This window comes from Mustela nigripes, chromosome 2, assembly GCF_022355385.1.
Source record: "Mustela nigripes isolate SB6536 chromosome 2, MUSNIG.SB6536, whole genome shotgun sequence".
In the NCBI taxonomy this organism is placed as follows: domain Eukaryota; kingdom Metazoa; phylum Chordata; class Mammalia; order Carnivora; family Mustelidae; genus Mustela; species Mustela nigripes.
Genome location: NC_081558.1, coordinates 56,443,282 through 56,460,945, shown reverse-complemented (window position 1 = coordinate 56,460,945; position 17,664 = coordinate 56,443,282). Strand labels below are relative to the sequence as shown.

The 17,664-nt window shown below is 56.1% G+C and overlaps 1 protein-coding gene across 1 annotated transcript in view; it reads right to left on the bottom strand.

The window, feature by feature from the left end:
* Positions 1-1,180: 1,180 nt before the first annotated feature.
* NUP210 (nucleoporin 210) overlaps positions 1,181-17,664 on the bottom strand; it is a 102,782-nt gene continuing 86,298 nt past the window's right edge. Inside the window, exons 31-40 of the mRNA XM_059390413.1 lie at positions 16,302-16,477; positions 14,087-14,307; positions 12,681-12,817; positions 9,904-10,021; positions 8,748-8,894; positions 6,993-7,243; positions 5,826-6,042; positions 3,957-4,052; positions 3,802-3,885; positions 1,181-2,584 (exon numbers count right to left, since the gene is read on the bottom strand). Coding sequence (XP_059246396.1) covers positions 2,484-2,584; positions 3,802-3,885; positions 3,957-4,052; positions 5,826-6,042; positions 6,993-7,243; positions 8,748-8,894; positions 9,904-10,021; positions 12,681-12,817; positions 14,087-14,307; positions 16,302-16,477 — 1,548 coding nt within the window. The 3' untranslated portion in view covers positions 1,181-2,483. The remainder of the gene's footprint in view (positions 2,585-3,801; positions 3,886-3,956; positions 4,053-5,825; positions 6,043-6,992; positions 7,244-8,747; positions 8,895-9,903; positions 10,022-12,680; positions 12,818-14,086; positions 14,308-16,301; positions 16,478-17,664) is intronic.

Here is a 17,664-nt window from a genome sequence, read left to right as displayed (position 1 = left end):
CGGGGAGGGCAGATTCATGAGAACTTAAGAGACTGGCCAGATGTAAGGTATGGGTGACAAGGGACTGCAGGAGTGACTTGTCGTGCAGAAGCAAGTGTGTCAGTGGTGGTTGGGGCAGGGCTCCGGAGAGGCAGCGGCTAGATGTGGGGTTGTGGCCTGCAGGAGGGTCACAGAGCTGGGCCGCTGGGCTTGCTTTTGGGCGATGCCACTGAATCCACGGGGAGGAGGTCTGGCCATGGCAGAAGACCCACTTGATCTTGAGGCTGCTGGGAGTGTCCTCTCCTATTGAGGGAGGCCGTTCTGGGTCTGGGCACAGGCTCCACAGACAAGGACCTAGCCATTCTGGTGGCCCTTACCTGGTCTGCTCAGCCAGGGGAGGGACGATGTGGTGTTGGGGACACCACCTGCCATTTAGTCCGTTTCACGAGCTGCACGGGACACCACTGCCCACGTTCTGTCCCCACAACACAGTTGTGTGTTTGCCTCCAGCAGCCAAAGGGGCTGCGGGGCCTGGAGTGTGTTGTGGCCACTTTTCACCCAGCTCCGAGTTGGTGGTGTGGGTCCTAAGGAAAAAGGCGGGTGACGTGGGGGACAGGTGGCCTCTGCCAGAGGAACCTCCGGGTAGCCTGCCACCTTGGGTGGCCCCCTGGTCTCTTTAGGCATCTGCTCCATGACACAGGACAGCAGAAACTGCCTTGGGCTCTTATGGTGAGCCTATGGCGGGCCGGTTGAGGACCACCCCGAGGAGCAAGTACCCGGACAGGCAGAGTGTGAGGGGCTGGGGACCAGTAGGCAAGGGGATGGTGATCCCAGGGAGGTCAGCTTCTGAGGAGAGTGGGGGTGGAAACCAGGGGGACAGGAGGAAGGAACAGCTACAGAGTGAGAAGAGCCCAAGGGAGAGAGGGAGATGGGGTAGGGAGGCCGTGGTGACACCTGGTGACATGTGGGCAGGTTGCCATGTCCCCCCCCATAAGTGGGGCACTTATGGGGGCCCCAGGCTGGCAGCCATGGGAACACAGCGTGGGAGGGAGGCCGGGGTGGCCAGCCAGAGAAGGGGGAGTATGACACAGAGGGGCAGCAGAACCGATCTGCTCCCCAAACCCATGTAACCAGAAGCAAAGTCACCAGAGCCTGGTCCCTTCCAGGCAGGACGTCGGCAATTCTGGCAACGAGCATGCCCTTCTTACGAAATTAGAGAGAGCTTTATTAAATAAACCAAGTAGAAATGCGCCTATTTACATCCAAGTTGTCAGTTTGAGCTCAAGTAATATGCAAGGCACAATTCTTCCTGTCTCCAGCTTTACAAAAATAAATCGCACAGCCCAGCCCTAGAGGCCTGCAGCGGATTCACACTTGTGGCTCAGAGTCAAAGTGGATGACTCCCCACGCAGCAGCCACGCGTACCTGGCTCGGGGGCGGGGGGGTGTCTCGAGTTCATCCTGAGAGTGGCCCGGCTCTTGGCCACAGGCAGAGGGGCCACAGTCTGGAGGCCTCCAGTGCTAAATGACGGGCTGGGAAGGAAGAGGGCCCTCTCTTCATTGTCTTCTCCTTCCCAGCCCCTTCCTGGAGAGCAGGCCCACTGCCCTCACTGGCCAGGCCGGGCTCCGTGGCTCGCTGGGGGAATGCCACGGGGAGACTGGGGCCCACACTGGGCGGGCCAGAGGCTCAGGTCTGCTGAGATGCGGAAGGAGGAACAGATAACCCTGGGTCTTTGTGCTTGGGCAGAATACAGTGGCTTCTCCGGAAGAACACATGGAAGGAAAGATCCTGGTTTCTGGCTCAAGGACCTTTTCCTAACTACGATTCCATAGAGAAGCGGGGAGAGAGAGAAGGAACCAGACCCCACCAGATAGCCCAGTGGGGCTGTGGCCACGTCCCAGGAGACTTTTCCACGCTTAGGAAACAGAAACACAAATTCACAGTGGTCCACAGAGGGGCAGAGAGCAGCTGGCTCACAGCTCCCATGGCCTGTAGGGTCCCCCGGGAAGGCTGAGCCAGCACGGGGTCGCCATTGCTGCATTTCTGAGGCTTCTGTGTGGTCACAGGGCCCACATCTGACACTCATGTCTGTTCTCTCTCCTCATCTCCTAGCAGGAGCCAGACTAAGGGTAAAGTTTTCACGGTGTGGGGGAACCCCACAAAAATCCCTGAGGCCACTGCAGTACCAACCCCTCCTAGGAAATGGAGCTTCTGCCTGTTTAAAGTCTTAAGAAGAAGGGGGTTCTAGAGCCTGGAGGGAAAAGAGAAGCAGGACTGCACGTTGCCCAGAAACCCCAGACAACCAGGCATGAAGGACGAGCCAGCGTGTTCGCGAAGGCTAAGAACAAAACCAAATCCAAGCCACCTGGGACTCCTACATGTCAGCAGCAGCTAGCGGGCACAGCCTGAGCTACAGGCCAGGACAGGCAGCGAGGGGGCCTGGTACTCCAGGCCAGGCTGAGCAGGGGTGTCCCCACCGTGGGGGCGCAGGGCTGGCCAGCCGACTAGTGGGAGGTGTATGCGGGGCTCCACAGCCTTGAGGGCGGGCTGGCTCTGCGGCTGGGAGGCAGTGCGTTGAAAGGCGTTGGCGATGAGGCGGCAAAATCTAGGAGGGAGAGAGACGAAATGAGGAACAGAGCAAATAGGAGAGCTCAGCCTTCCCCAGGGATTCCTCAGCCATGCCAGAAGAGCCCCTGGGAAGAAGTGTTGGCAGCCCACCTCGGCCACCTCGTTCCCCCAGCGACCAGTCCCCTAGGCAGCACTGGGTCAGTGGTGTGATGTCACCCAAGGGATGGTAGTGATGTCCGGACATCAGGGAGACCTGGAGCGGAAGCCTGACCTCCCTCCCCTACAGCAGACCTGTGGGAGAGAGCAAGCAGCAGGTCTCAGGACCACATGGAAGCATCCATGAGCCCACAGGGCATGCTGGGAGGAGGTCCTGGCTATCCCGGCAGGAAGAGCTCCTTGAGAAAACTGCATGAACAAAGGCTCCCATGTGAGCAGAAAAGTCCGGAGTATTCCAGAAATAAAGCCAAAACTCCACAGTGGCCACAAGACACTGAGGGAGGAGTGCACTGGGAGAGGGGGTTAGAAAAGGTGAGTGTCTGCTGCGAGGCTGGCTGGGGGATGTTTGTGGAAGGCTACGGTGCTAGGGGTCCAGGGTGCATGCAGGATCTTGTCACCCAGGAAAATGCATCTATACATGAAACTCTTATCTTCCAAAAATTCAGATTCTTTGAAACCTGGCCATGCCCTCTTGGGCTCAGCAGACACCTGTACAGGGGAAAGAACCCTCCAACGGAACACAGAAGATGTTAGGGCTGCCACGCACCATCGTGGTCGGACATTGCACTTCTCACAGACAGAAGTATCCCCTGGAGCTATATAGGGTCACCAGGGACAACTGGACTATGAAGAGGCATGGTCCTCGTGATTCCTCTCCCTCTGAGATCCCTCTGAGATCTATCCCTGGGACTGTCCGAACCTGCACCTCTGAGTCAGCCAGCCCAACCCTCTGCGGGCCTCTGTGGCAGCCCTGGCATGGGGAGCCAGTTCCAGCGAGCACATCCACAGACAGCTCCCTGCCACCAGCCCGCCACCCCGCCACCCTGTACGGTTCTGCCTGGGGAAAGCTCTCCTCGCCCAGGACCAGCGTACCGTTACCCCTCCTCAGCTTCCCGATTTGCCTTCTGGGCCTCATACCTCAGCTTCCACTCTTGCCCAGGGCCAGAGCTTCTGAGACTTGGGGTTCAGGGCCCTGACCCCCACTTCCTCTTAGCCCCAGCCCTGCCTGGCTGCATCCGCCAGTGGTGGGGTACTCACAGTGGGGGCTGTGGCGAGGGCTGGCTCGGGGGGAGAGGGCCGGAGGTGCGTTGAGCTCCCGGGGTGCGCAGACGGTGTGGTAGGCTGCAAGACCACGTGGCTGGTTAGAGTGGGCGGGGGGAGCAACCCAGGGCATACAGTGCAGCCCACCTCACCTATGATCATGACAGCAGTCCCAGCCAGCAGGGCGAAAAGCGTGAAGAACATCACTTGGTAGGAGTCCAGGAAGTGCTGGAAGAGGCTGGAGCCGTCTGCGATTGATGGAAAGACAAGTCACCAAACCAACATATGGAGTTGCCTTGTGTCTGTATGCCCACCCAGAGGGTGAGGTGGCCTGCCCAAGGCCTGGGGTGGGGGACCAGTGTCCGGTCCTGTAAGGCAGTCACCCCAGTGCTCTGTTCTAGCCCATTCTGGGTCACTGGAACCAACCCAGCTCTCCATCTGAGGCCCCACTTCCTTGGAGGTGGGCTCAGGGTCCATACCCATTCCAAGGAAGAACAGATGTGTGTGGGGGAGTCAAGGGGGAGGGGGAGATGCCCAGGAGGCAGCTGTGTTGCCTGGAAAGGCAAGGCAGTGTTGAAAGTGTCAAGCCATGAGCTGCACTGCACATGGCAATGCCAGTCAGTGTTGGGTAAAGGCACTGGACAGGGATATTGCCGTTCTCAGAACTGGGGCCCATGCACCAAGGGATGCCAATATCATTTGCTCCAAAGCTATCGCACCTCTGGGGCCCCGCCTCAGGGTGGTCTGATTGTGGCCTCTTCTTCCGTCTCCCTCTACCTCATCCTGCACCTCCTCTCCCTCACTGGGCTGTCCTGTGTCAGGACACATCCCTGCTTGGCAGTAAGGAGGCGTTCGCCTCTTCAAGTGCCCTTGACCTTGGTCCCATCCCTACAGTCTGCTCCCAGCCAGAACGGACCAGGCCACTTTCTTGCTCTCAAGAAAAGGCCTGAGCCCCTGACCTGGCATTCAAGGCTCCTCGTGGCCCAGCCTCTTATCCGGCATTATCACCCCAGGGTCTTACTAACTGCATTGCCCTCCCCCAGCTACTCCTCCTTCTGGACCTGGTGGAAGCAGCCCCTTTGAATGGTACCCTCAAGCCAGCAGAGGTAAAATTACCCCTCCATATGCCTCTATTCCTTTCTTGCTGTGTTTATAATCCATGCCCTATGTGGGATAGGGGGCTTCTCAGGCCTCTACCCAGCACAGGGCCTGGCACACAGCAGGTGCTAATAATGTCTACAGAATCAATGAATTGCCCATTACTGAGCATCTATAGTATGTTAGGCCCTCTTCTAGGCGCCGTCCCCACATACAGTGCTTAGCTTCTAGTGGGGGAAAGACTGGTGGCAATCATAATTGTATTAATTAATTATTAACTAATGGTTAATTAATTAATCAATCATTAATTGTATTAATTATTCCATAGGCTGGCAGTTGAGAATAGTGCCATGGATGATGGAAAAAGGCTCGAGTAGAAGTAAGGTTCGAAGTTTCCTACTATATGAACAGAGAAAGTTTGAGGGAAGGTTGGCTGGAAGCAGGCGAGGGGTGTTGGCTAAGGGGCTATCTGGGGGAAAGGCATCACAGGCAGAGGGAACAGTGAATGCCAGGGACTCAGCTGGGGGCCACACATGTGCCCCAAAGAGGAGGGAGGCCGGCGTGGCTGGAGCAAGTGCTCACAAATGGGTAGGGAAGGCGGATTACGTGGGGCTTTCCAAGATCCTGGAGACACTTGGGCTTTACCTCATGAGGGAGGTGGGAGCTATAGCAGAGTGTTGAGCAGTGGAGGGGCATGGTCTAGTCACTTTTCAACAGGATCCCTCTAACTGCCGCGTTGAGAGCAGACGGGGAAGCAAAGCATGTGTGGCCGCTCAAAAGAGCCATATTCGCGTCACAGGACGTTCTGCATTTCTGAGTCGTCCTGTTATCGATGCCCCCAGGTTGCCACAAACAGCTAAGACCATGTAGCCCAGCCCTCCCCACCCAGGTCCATCCCAGCTGTGTCCCGTTCCATGACTCACGAGGACCAGGCCCTCGGCGATCCATCACAAAGGCCACGGTGACCGGAATGGTGATGGCTTGATTAGTCATGGGACTGGAGAAGGTCAGGGCGGTGGACAGAGGCCCCTGGCTGCCGGCTGTGGGATCTGAGACGCCGACAGTGTAGGTGATGAAGCTGGGGAGCCCCAAAGACTTCTCCTTCTCAAAGGCCAGCACGGCTGGGGACCCCGATTTCACCTGGGAGAAACAGTGCAGGAGAGGAGCACTTCTGCCTGAAATGCTGTGCTTCCCTCCTGGGCCCAAGGGTGGAGGAGTGGAGACCCCTCCCCAGGCCCCCTTCCTAGGCAGGTGATGATGCCTGGGTGCTTTTAACTGACAGCAGGAAATGCGCAAAGTCAGGGAAGGAGCACGGTGTCTATACTTAGAGTGTTTTTAAGGAAAGGACAAATCAATACCATTGAATTCTAATCAAGGGCTCTTTATTAAAAAAGTGTTAAACTAACATGAACTATCACCAAATGCCAACTTTCCAAGGGAATAGCCTGGAGCTCTGTTACTGGCTGATCGCCAGCAGCTCAACCCCAAGGCCTGGCAGACCCTCTGTCACCAGCAATGAATCCATCCCTGTCTCTCTCCAAGAATGTTCAGCCACATTCGCTGCAGTGAGACAAGGGCTGAGGTAAACAGAGGAGCCAAAACCACCTTGGGCCTGTCACCCCAGATCTCCCAGCGTGCTACATGGCAAAACACAGGACACCATTCACTCAGCACTCAGCAGATGGGAAACTGAGGCCCGGAGCAAGGGACTTGTCCCCAGCTGTGCAGGTGTCAGCAACAGGTCAGGGATTAGAGGTTTTCCCTCCTGCCCTATGTCAGTGTGCAGTCCTGCACTGACTTCATTCACTGAGCATACCAAACGTTCACTGAGCACATACTATGTGCCTGGGAAGCCCTATGCTAAGTACTGGCTCCACATACTTAACTCCTGGTTGGGGAAGACTTGCAGAAACAGTAATTCATAGATAACGGTAGTGGCATGGGAAGAAAGAAAAGGATATGGTGTATTCACATTTTCTTTTAAATTTCTCATTTTAAAGAGAGGTGGTCCAGGCCTCCATGATCCACCTGGGCCTCCCTGCTTCCCAGTCATCTCCGAGGCCCCTGGCTCACGTGTGGATGCCACTCACCTCCAGGTTCTCAAGAATCTCCATGGCACCAAAGACCTTGACCTCGGAGCTGGTGTAATGGTTGCTCAAAAGGATTTCAGCCTGGTCAGTGTACAGCCCTGGGCTGAAGGGCACCTCGGCGCCCACATGCTCTCTGGGGGCATGGCTGCCTGAGATGGAGGCGGTGACCAGCAGTGCTGTTTTTTTCATGCTGAGATGTTTCAGCTGCTTGTCCGTCAGCCTGTGCATCATGACCGAGCAGAGGTACCGGCCTGTGGAGATGAGGATGTTCCCCTTAGTCCCCTCTCCTGCCCGTGACCTCATGCTACACTTTCTACTGGCTTCTCTAACTGGACAACTCCTACCCCACTTCAGAGCCCACCTGAGGCATGCCCTCCTCTGGGACCCTCCAGGGACGTAGCCCTGGTGGCTTGGACACCCTCTCTGGGACCAGCACTCTGGCTCCCTTCCCAGAATGTTCTGGTTTACCAGATCCCCATTGCCTTGACGTTCCCTGGGGTGGGAAGGCATGGGCCAGTGCTGCATCTCAGGGCCCAGCCATCCTGGCTCAGAGGGACTGTGAGTCCATGATCAACAGTTACCCTGACCCAATGCTGGGCTTACAGGCCAGCTGGGGCTGACTCCCAGTACAGAGACAGGAAGTTCTTGGAGGGCATGGATCGGGACATTTTGGTACCTGCTGAATCCTCCATGCCTGCCCTGAATGGACAAACGAGTTAAATGGATACTGCCAACAGGGGCCCTAGAGAGCCCTCCCCTGCAGCTTAGAACCTGGGTGCCTGTGTTGGAGTTGCTTCCATGCCCATGCCGGCCAAGTGCCCCTTGGTGGGTAAGTCGGCCTTCTTGCTGGCATGCTTTCCCTCGGTCAGGTGGGAATAACATTTTACCCCTCATGGGGCCACATTCGCGGGTAAAGAGGATATGGGACCCCCAGGTACCCACTCTGTACGCTTGGGCCCCACCCATGACGTGCCCTGAGGACATACCTCTAGTGTCTTGGGCAGTGGCCTGGGTACTAACCCGAGCCACAGAGAGCTGCAGGCTGGGCTTAGGGCCTGGCATGGTGCTGTGGCTAACTCCTGCTAATTAAGACTGAGCTGCATGTTCTTGGAAGGAACTGAAAAACGGGCCAAATGCTCATCAATAATCATCATCATACTGATGCTGGCAGCGACCATCAAGGACTTGATAGGCGTGTGTGCTGGCCCATGCTAAGCAGGTCACAGGTACTATCCTACTGAACCCTTGAAGTGCCCCAGGAGGGCACCCCTTTTCATAGGGTGCATTGGTGACAGCATCACTTGGCCAGAATGCCAGGGGCCCAGGCGGCTGCTCCAGCCCCAAGGCACCAGCCTTCAGCTCCATAGGCCATGGAACAGTGATGTTCTGACACACCGTGTGGCCCAAACTCGTTACCCAGGACCCTTCTAGCCATTGCTCATTTGCACTGCTCAGCCCTGTCACCAGGGCGAGCAAGGCACCATCCTGCCCAGTTTGCAGATCCTTGACACCCAACAGCTCTGGGCCTCGAGCCCAGCTTTTCCAGCTCGGAAGTGTGTCCTTCCTGCCACATGGAGGGGGGCTGCGGAGAGCGACTGTCACCCAGCATGGGCCTGCCAAGCACTCCTGGCGGCTGCAAGGGACCCGCGTCCAGAGGGTGGCCTAAGTCCCCAGGCTGGGCTCCTGACAGACAGGGCCCCTCTGCACAGAGGCATGGTGGGCCAAACACACCCATTCACACCCTCGCCCACTCACCTAGAGTTGCGTCAAATCCTGGCTGCACTGTGAAGACGTCGCGTGCTGGGAAGTCAAAGACGTCTTGCTTGAACTGAACCTGGCAGCTAATGAGGGATTCTGGACGCAGAGTCTCAATGACTTCCATCTGGGCTGGGGAGCACTCCCCTGGGGATGGGAAGTGGGTGAGGAGGGTGTGAGCCAGGCCCGCCCGGGGCCTGTGCACCTGCCCGTGGTGCCCCAAAATGAGGACGCAAGAGCAGGCTGCACACACAGGCCGGAGGGGTTGCGAACAGACGCTTGCGGGGTGCCCTGGGACTGCCCCCAGCTTCACGATGCTGCTGGAGGTTATAAAAGCCGAGGACAATTCTAGGGGGGAGGAGGGCCATTCGGAATTGGGGCAAGTCCAGATCCAAATTCGAGCATTTGTGCTAGAGGCTGTATCCAACGGCCCGGCTGGACAGGTCAGGCCCACTAACGCGCATCGTTTGTCCCTGTCAGTGGGGAAAAATGGGCAATTTATTTCTGGACATCAGGAGGGCAAGAGTTCCCCATGGATGCGCTGAGGATCATTTCAGCGACTGCATGGTGCTGTCCCCGCACACTGAGGTAGGAAAGCAGAGGTGAGTGGATACGGTAAAGGTGTCTCATCAATCAGAACGAGGACAGCCATATTTAATTCCACCAGTTAAGTGGTTAAAAAAAAAACAACAACAACCAAAAACAAACAAACAAAAAACCAGTCCGTATTGATGGATTTATTCCTGACAGCTGCTGTCCAGGACTGTCATGGGCAGGGGACAGGGTCGAATGTTCCATGCAAGGCTTGGAAGAGCTAATTATAAAAATCAGCCATGAGATCTCTGCTAAGTCACTACTTTCTGGGATTCATGGGGGTAAAGTGTGGCTTTCTTTCCTCAGGTGACCCAAGGGTGAAGGGGCATTTCTGGCTCAGATACAGGCTATTTCTGGGCACCAGGATCTTTTAGGAAGGTCTCTTTTCATTGTCTCTGCTTGGGGACAACTTGGATTTCTAAAAAGCTGGAAGCAACAGGCTACAAGGAGTTTAAATGCAGCTCTGGCGTAAGTTTGAGTGGGAAAAGCAGACAAAATGGCAGCAGAGCCCCTGAGCCCAGCAGGGCCCCTCCCCAGACCAAGCAAGCCCCTTACTCTCTACCTCTCAGGTTAGAGCTTCTGTCTCCCACGGTGACGGTCACCTTGGAGGCCTCCTGGAAGCTGGTCTGGCCTGGGCGGATGGAACGGGCCACGATCCTTTGAGGGACACCAATCGCTATCTGGGGAGGGAGCCGAGGCAGCTGCACTGAGCACTGACCACGTGTGGGCCTGGTGGCTGGGCAATTTCGTGACCTCACCCTGCTGTCTGTGATGAGGCACAACCCACTGCACAGGGCACAAGACTGAGGCTCAGCATTCGAGGGACTTGCCCAGAAGTGGTGGAGCTGGGGTTAGACCCTGCAGCCTTGCCCTCTCTCTGAGCTGACTGTTTTTCCAGAGCAGCAGAGCCCCAGCTGGACTTTGGGCCTGAATTCCTTCAATGGTTTGGGGTGGGCTACAGAATTTGGCTCCTGGGACAGTTGCGATCACTTCTCTGGTTCATTAGTTTCGTTAATTAGGCTTTCAGTGAAGAGAGAAGGCACTGTTTTACTTTACTGTCATTTCTTCAACATAAATCACCTGGATGAAAATGCAACCCACATATCCTGGGTTAAGGACTGACACCCCCCGCCCCCAGGCCAGACTGAAGTCTTCCCAGATTTTTTCCTACCTATCCCCTTTGCTCATCCTGCCCTGGCCACACCCAGACTCCCCCCACCCCCTCACCGCAGCTGTGCACCTACCTTAAGCTTCCACCCTCCCTGCAGAGACTGACCCTGTTGGTCCTTGTAGGCCCAGCTCGAGTCACCCCCTCTAGCTGGAAGCCTGTCTACCCACCTCTGGGCAGGCACTCAGCACTTCCTGCCTCCCACAGATCTGATTTCTACCAGAATGTGATCTCCCTAAGAGTAGGGATGCGGTCTCACTCCTCCCCAAAGCTCACGAAGCTACCAGGGTCATGGCTGATGCAGAAGCATAGGCAGGCCTGTGGGCTGGCCCCAGGGCCTTCAGACTCACTGGTAGGCACCTGCACTCTGGCCCTAGGTCTTCCCATCTTCTCCTGGACTCCTCCTGACCACCAGGCTATCATCTTCTCCCCACTTCTTCTTCCTCCTCCTCCACACCTTGCAGAGGGGACCCAAGGCCTTGCCCCTCTCCCCTCCTGCTCTAGTATGTTCTGCAAAGTCCCATCCATTCTCAGGTCTTCCAGAACCATCCCTGTCCTTAGCCCCCCAACCCCTCTCCTGCTCCCTGCTCTGGAGCTCCAGGAACACCTGCTGCCTTACCACCAGCCCCATACAGAGGAGCTATAACCACCTTAGGCTGGCCATTTCTCAACTCACTCATCTTCCACCCATACCGGCCCCTCATTCTGCACCCCACCCACCCCCCACCGTAGTCAGTGTAAAGGACCAACATCCACCTTGTCACCCAAGCCAGACGCTGGATCCCCAAAGCCTCTTTCTCCCTCAATCCCTACTTCCAAATGGTCATCGATTGCCAATGACTCTCCCCGCTCAGTCTCCCCCAAACCCACCCTTAGTTTCTGCCCGCCCAATGGTGCCAGTCCCATCCCCAGCCCCCTGCCTGGTTTCCCTGCAGCAACTCTCCCTCTCTCGGGCTCTTAAACTTTGCCAGGCACTGGGACCCGTTCCAAACCTTACCTCTGATCTAGATCACTCTCTACTGTAAAAAACAAACAAACGAAATCCCTGGTGAAGCCCTCCTAGGTTTGGCATAAGCTTTTGTCTCTTTGCTGTAAAGCAGTAACAGTGCAGCTAATACCTACTGAAGGTTTGCTGAGTACCATTCCAAGCTGTTCACACATGTGAGTGCCTTTAATCCTTATAACACTCTTCCATCCATTTCACAGACAGGAAAACCAAGGCACAGAGAGGTGAAATAACTTACCTGATGCCACACAGCCTCTCAGTGGCCCAGCTGGGATATGAACCCAGGCAGCCTGGCCCTCAGGCTCATATGCTTAACCACTCCACAGAACTTCCTGGAACCCAGGGTGCATCATGATGGCCATGCCAGCCTCCACTGCCCCCCTCCCACCCCGCCTACCGCCTAGGTAGGTTCCCGCTGTCAGGGCTGGGCTCTGGAGCTGGGTACAACTTTGCCTATGCCACGCTCTCTCATCCAGCCGCCCCTCCCTCCCCCAGCCAACGCCGCCCAGCCCCTGCCCACTCTCGGTGGCTCCTCCTGGGAGAACACAGCTTCGTCAATCACCAGGTGCCCCTATCTGGGATCGGCTCCCCCACTGCACAGCTCCAGCACTAAACGTGTGAGCTATCAGGTTAAACTGCTGGATTCGATCACGTGCACGCTGGCTCTAAAATGAGACACATTTGGAACATGGCCCGACGTGGCTCATTGATTCATTCTCGGCTGGAGATAAACAGAGGAGAGAACAGTTTTGTTCGCCTCCAGAAAGACTCAAGGGGTGGCTTGCCAGGGAGGCTTAACTTCATCAGTGACGCCAAATCACCACACTGGCCCACCCACCCCAGGTCTCCCAGGGGGATGCCCATGGGGGACCTTCCTGCCAGTCCACCAGTGTATGGGAGCGGGGGATGGGGGATGGCAACTCCAGGACACCAGCCCTTGTCATGGCACCATTTTGAATGCGGGGAGGCAGGAGCCTGTGCCAAAAAGGGAGCTTGTTTCAATCCCAGAGGCAGGGGGCAGCGGAACCCAGACTCATGACTCCGGATCCTGACTGCTAGCAAGATGCTACTGCTTCTTTGCTCGAGAAAAGGGAGTCATTCAGTAGAGAAAGCTAAGGATTTCACCCCAAGAGGGTCAGCCACGTGTGCCCCCCCAAAGTCCCACCTCCTTGTAGGTCCTCAGGTGCCCAGCAACCTCGTAGTAAATGGTCACAGATCCTGCCTCTCGGGCCACCGCCACGCCTGTCCTCGGGTCGATATGGAGGACGTTGCTGGATGAGGAGCTCCAGGTTCCAGAGAGGCCTGGGAGAGGAAGTGCTGGCTGTCACTCACCATTCCCATAGCCAATACCACGGCCAAACTCTTGTCCCCCAGGTGACAGCATCAGCCTCTGGCCCTGCCCAGCCCCATGCTCCACATTGCTGCCCCGGGGGGCTCAACTCATCAACCTCAGGGTAGAAGCCATCTATCCCACTGGCCTTGGCACCCTGGCTGGGGCCCACTCCCCCCACTCCCACCGCAGGCTCCTGGCTGCAGCCACCCGGGGCTAGCTGTAGGCCTAGGGCACCTGCTCTCTGCACAGCTGCAACCCCTGCCCAGAGTGAACCTTCCGCCCTCCTTTCTCTCTAGTGCCTCCCTGCTTGTAATCTCATCATTCCCTTGTCCTGGGATGACCTGGGAGCTGGCCCTCTCCACAGGACCACCCCCTTCCCAGCCCCAACTGTTTATCCAGTGTTTTTTAGCAAAAAAAGCCGATGTCAGGGTTGAGGGCTGGTGCTAGACAACATTTCTTAGTTAAGAGGCAATCATGTAACAGAATATAGACCACAAAATAACAACCATATTCTATTTCTGGCAAGTTAGATTTGTTTTTCTTTAAGAGCAGTGTTTAACTTCCTTTTAAAATGAATTAGATAAAGAAAAAATAGGGAGTCAATTTGAAACTTTGGAAAAAAAAAAAACAAAAAACAAATGATGTAGATCATGGATATACAACACAGGTGGCATGGGAGCAGCTGAAATCCGGAAATCACGGAACAGGCCCAGTAGCTATTCTTTGCTTACATTTCCTTTTGGACGTACTCTGACCAGCCCTGTAGCCATTAGGCACAAGTGCCTTCATATGAAATAGGTAGTTTCCTGGGTGCATTTTGAGGGCTGGATTGGGAGGGCCCCCCCCCGCCTTAGCAGATATGGGATGTCTCCTGTGGCAGAAACTTCTACCAGACAGTGCTACGCGAGTGCAGGGGCTGGCAAGCTTGCTCTGTAAAGAGCCAGATGGTACATGTGTCAGGCTGTGGGGGCCTGGAGGTCTTTGATGCCACTGCTCGGCCCGGCCGTTGTAGGGGAAACACAGCCACCAACAGCACATGAATGAAGAGGGATGGCGGAATTCCAAAGCCATCCTGTTTGCAAAAAGAGGCAGCACACTGGATTTTGCCTGTAGGGCTCTGATGCCTGCTCTTGGACCTCCTCCGAGCTCTGTTCATCTTACCCACACCAAGGGAGCCCGCTCCCATCTTTGGGGCTGCCCGGATTCAGGAGTCCCCGGCCCATATCCATCTCTCTTACCTTCCAGGCCGACCAGGACTGTGGCCAGACAGAGCACGTCTCCCACCACAAGCGCTCCGGACAGCTCCGGGGAGATGGCCTGTTGGACAGGCAGCGGGACGAAGTCGGAGAGGCCCACGTGCTCGGCATCCCACACGCTGAGCAGCGTCAGGCCGACGCTGATGGTGCGCACGACGCACGTGTGGTTGGTGGCGCCCTTCCCGATTTGCACAAACTCGTCTCTAGGCACAGGAGGGGGAGGTGGGCGCTCAGTCTCAGGGAAGAGGTGCCTGACCCCGGAGGGAGAAATATGGAGGCCCCTGCCCAGACAAGCTTCTTGCTGACCGTGGCCCCAGATGTCCCTCCGGCTCAAGGTTACTGAGCAGCTGGTGCAGATCTGGGGCCACTGCAGGCCATGCTAAACCTGACCTCCTCTCCTCTGTCCCAGGAGGAGCCCTTGGCCCAGAGCTGGGGTGGCCTGGAGCACGTCCCCATGTTCTAGAAGGGAAAGCTGAGGCCAGAGGGCAAGGGGAGTTACAAAGCGCTTGTCAGTCCCTTCCCAACAGACCAGTGGAAGGAGGCACGACCTCTGTCCTCTGCCTCCTTTAAAATGGGGATGAGAATAAACTCATGGTGTCCTAGGCTTGACATAGTGCTAAACCAGGTCGGCGGCTATAAAGCACAGGGACCAGCAGCTGGTGCGTGACACATGCTTGGTCAGCACCAGGCCTGCACTGGCCGGCCAGAGAGGCAGGGTTTCTGGCTTTATCACTTCCCTCCACTGCCTTCTGATCCCTCAGCCCTGACTGGTCCCCAGGAGATGGGCTCCCACCACAAAAGGGCCAGCACGACTTCTGTGGGGTAGCCGAGGGGCTGGGAGAACCTGCCTCCATTTCCTCCAGGGTAGCCTTGGTCCCAGACCGAGGCACGGCTCAGACCATGGGCACAGAGCTCCATGGTTTGCCGGAGGCCTTCATGACTATGGCCTCGGTTGATGGCCCTGAGGATGAGGCAGGTTCCCCACATGACAGGTATGGAGACTGAGGCCTGGAGAGATGAGTTGCCTTGCCTGGGAAGGGTCCACAAAGGATAGAGCTGGGGCTTGAACTGGGCCTAACTCCAAACCCCAGTCCTCCTACCATGCTACTTCCCCAGTGCTTGGCCCTGGGTATGTGAGCCACAGGGAACACATCTATTGCAGGCCTGCGGGGAGGCCAACTTGCAATGGTCACTCACACCTGCTTATACTCTTCTGTCCCCGTATTCCCTAGAACCACCGCCTAAGCTGTCCTTTTTCCTCCTGTGCCCAATGGCTCGCTCTCCTGCTTTTAGCTAGTATGTACCAGAGGCTTTAAAATCACCGGCAGGTCTCCTAAAAACACCAAGTGCTGGGTCCTGGGAACTTGCATTTCTAAGGGCTCCTGGCTGCTGTTGGCCAGGCTGGTCTGGGGACCACGCCTTGAGACTCACTGCTCCAGCAGACCCAGTCAGAGGTTTCAGTGGGCCCAGATGGAGGCCACAGCTCTCTTCCTGCTCTGGAGAGCACCCTGTCACCTCACCTGAGACCTTCCAAAATACAGTGCAGCTAACAGCTATAAGAGATAGCCAAAATGACTTGCCCATGGAGCCAGATGCAACCTGGTATTCAAACCCCACTTTCTGGCTGTGTGACCCAGGGCAAGTGGCTTGAACTCTCTGGGCCTCAGCAAATGGGCTATAGTGAGGCGTCAGTGAGACACGGCAGAGGCAGTGAACATCACACTCCTTCCTCACCAGCACCAGAGTGCTGGAAGGTGTGGCCTTACGGGGTGACCAACTTTTGCATCTGCCTATCACAGAGCCAGTTCATTGGCCATGACTGTGTCGTGGTTCCATGTCCCCTGCGATGGGCTTTCCCAGGTATACAGAAGTCTTACCTCAAGCCCTCCAACCCCAAACCCAAACCCGACACCTGTGTCGGTCAGGTCAGGTGTCAGGTCACCTCCTGCCCACTGGGGACATCACCGATAGCTTCCTGCCACATGGTAATAAAGGTTCTGGCCTGTTTTCCCCTCACTCCTGCCTCTGGAGCCTGCCCAGGGTTTCCCCCTGGGACCCTACAAGTGTGGCATGTCCCCTCCTCTTGGTGACCGCAGGTAATGAAGTCTCCTTTCAGTGGCACTAGACTGTCCAGTTGCCATCCAGGTCCAACTGAGGCACTCCTTCCCGTGAGAAATGAGGGTCTCCCACAGCCTACCTGTTGGTTGCAAAGCTGAGCACCGAGTTGTGAGCATGGAAGATGTCTCCAGAGTTGTCGTGGAAGTGGACTGTGAAGGTCACAGTCATTCCCAAAGGCAGGGCTGCCAGAGCCTCACTGTTGTGGGTGTGCAAGACAGGGCTCATGGAGATCCTCAGGTAAGAAACAGGAGACACCTGAGGACACGAGCAGATGTGGTAGTGACCGCTCTGGGAACCAGCTTCCCCAGCTGGGTACCGCCCTCGGGAAGGACCGGGGACTAGATTGACGTGGGGGTCCTGGGAGGAGGAAAGGCCTTGGTCTCCTGAGAGTCCTGAGCTAGTGATGAGATTCCTGCCTTCCCACAGAGCGGGCCAGACTCATGAAAAGAAAACCCAACCTACAAGAGCCTAAACCCGTGACTTTGAAAAATTATTATCGTTATTCATTTTGCAAAATATCCCCTAGGCTTTGAATGTTCAGTTTCTTTGGGAAACTTGGCTCTCTGGGCATTCAAGTGAAGGAATGCCCATTGGGGACTACAGGGGAAGCATTAACTGGGGGGCACTGGGAGGCTGTGGGTGCTGCAGGGAAAGCAGGATGGGGAGGAGGAAACCCGAGCTCCTGGCCCCTGAACTCCGAGATAAATCTATCCTGGCCAGAACATTTGCTCCCTCGAAAGACCTAATTTCTGGGATGAAGCTCAGTGGGTGCAGTGATAGGTAAACAGCTGGTGCTCAATACCTATTTGCTGAAGTAGGATGAGCAATGAGTAGCTTCCACTTACTCAAAAAGTAGGGTGGAGGGTTCCCTGCAAGGCACCCACTTTGAAACAAAAAGGCACTAATTAAGGAAGCAGGTCAGGGACCCAGGCAAAAATCTCAAAACTTGAAGTCATGTGTCTTGTCTGTCACTCAGGATTCAGCCTGTGGCAAGGAGGTACAGGAGGGAAATCCGGGGGACCTACCCAAAGGATGCCCAAGGAGAAAGCCCCCAGCACTAAGGAGCATGGAATGGCAGGGGGCCATGGAAAGTGTTGTGATAAGGCTGGGAGACACAACCCCGAGCCCAGCCCATGTGGATTAGGGCCCAGGCTCTGCCTCACAGTCACCAAGAGTGACTCACTTCCACAATAAGTCTCACTTTCCTTGCCTGTAAAATTGGTTACTGAATTCTTCATGTCACCATGGATATAATGTGATGATTTCTGCACCGGGCATCTAGCACACACAGCCACTGCTCCTGGGCACCAATCAGGTACCGGCGGCCCCATCGGGACACGGGGATGCCAGTCCCAGCAGATCACAGGCCTTGCTGGGCCTGTTTCCCCCTCTGTGAAATGAGGCCATTATGATCAGTAACCTACAAGGACCTTCAGCTGTGA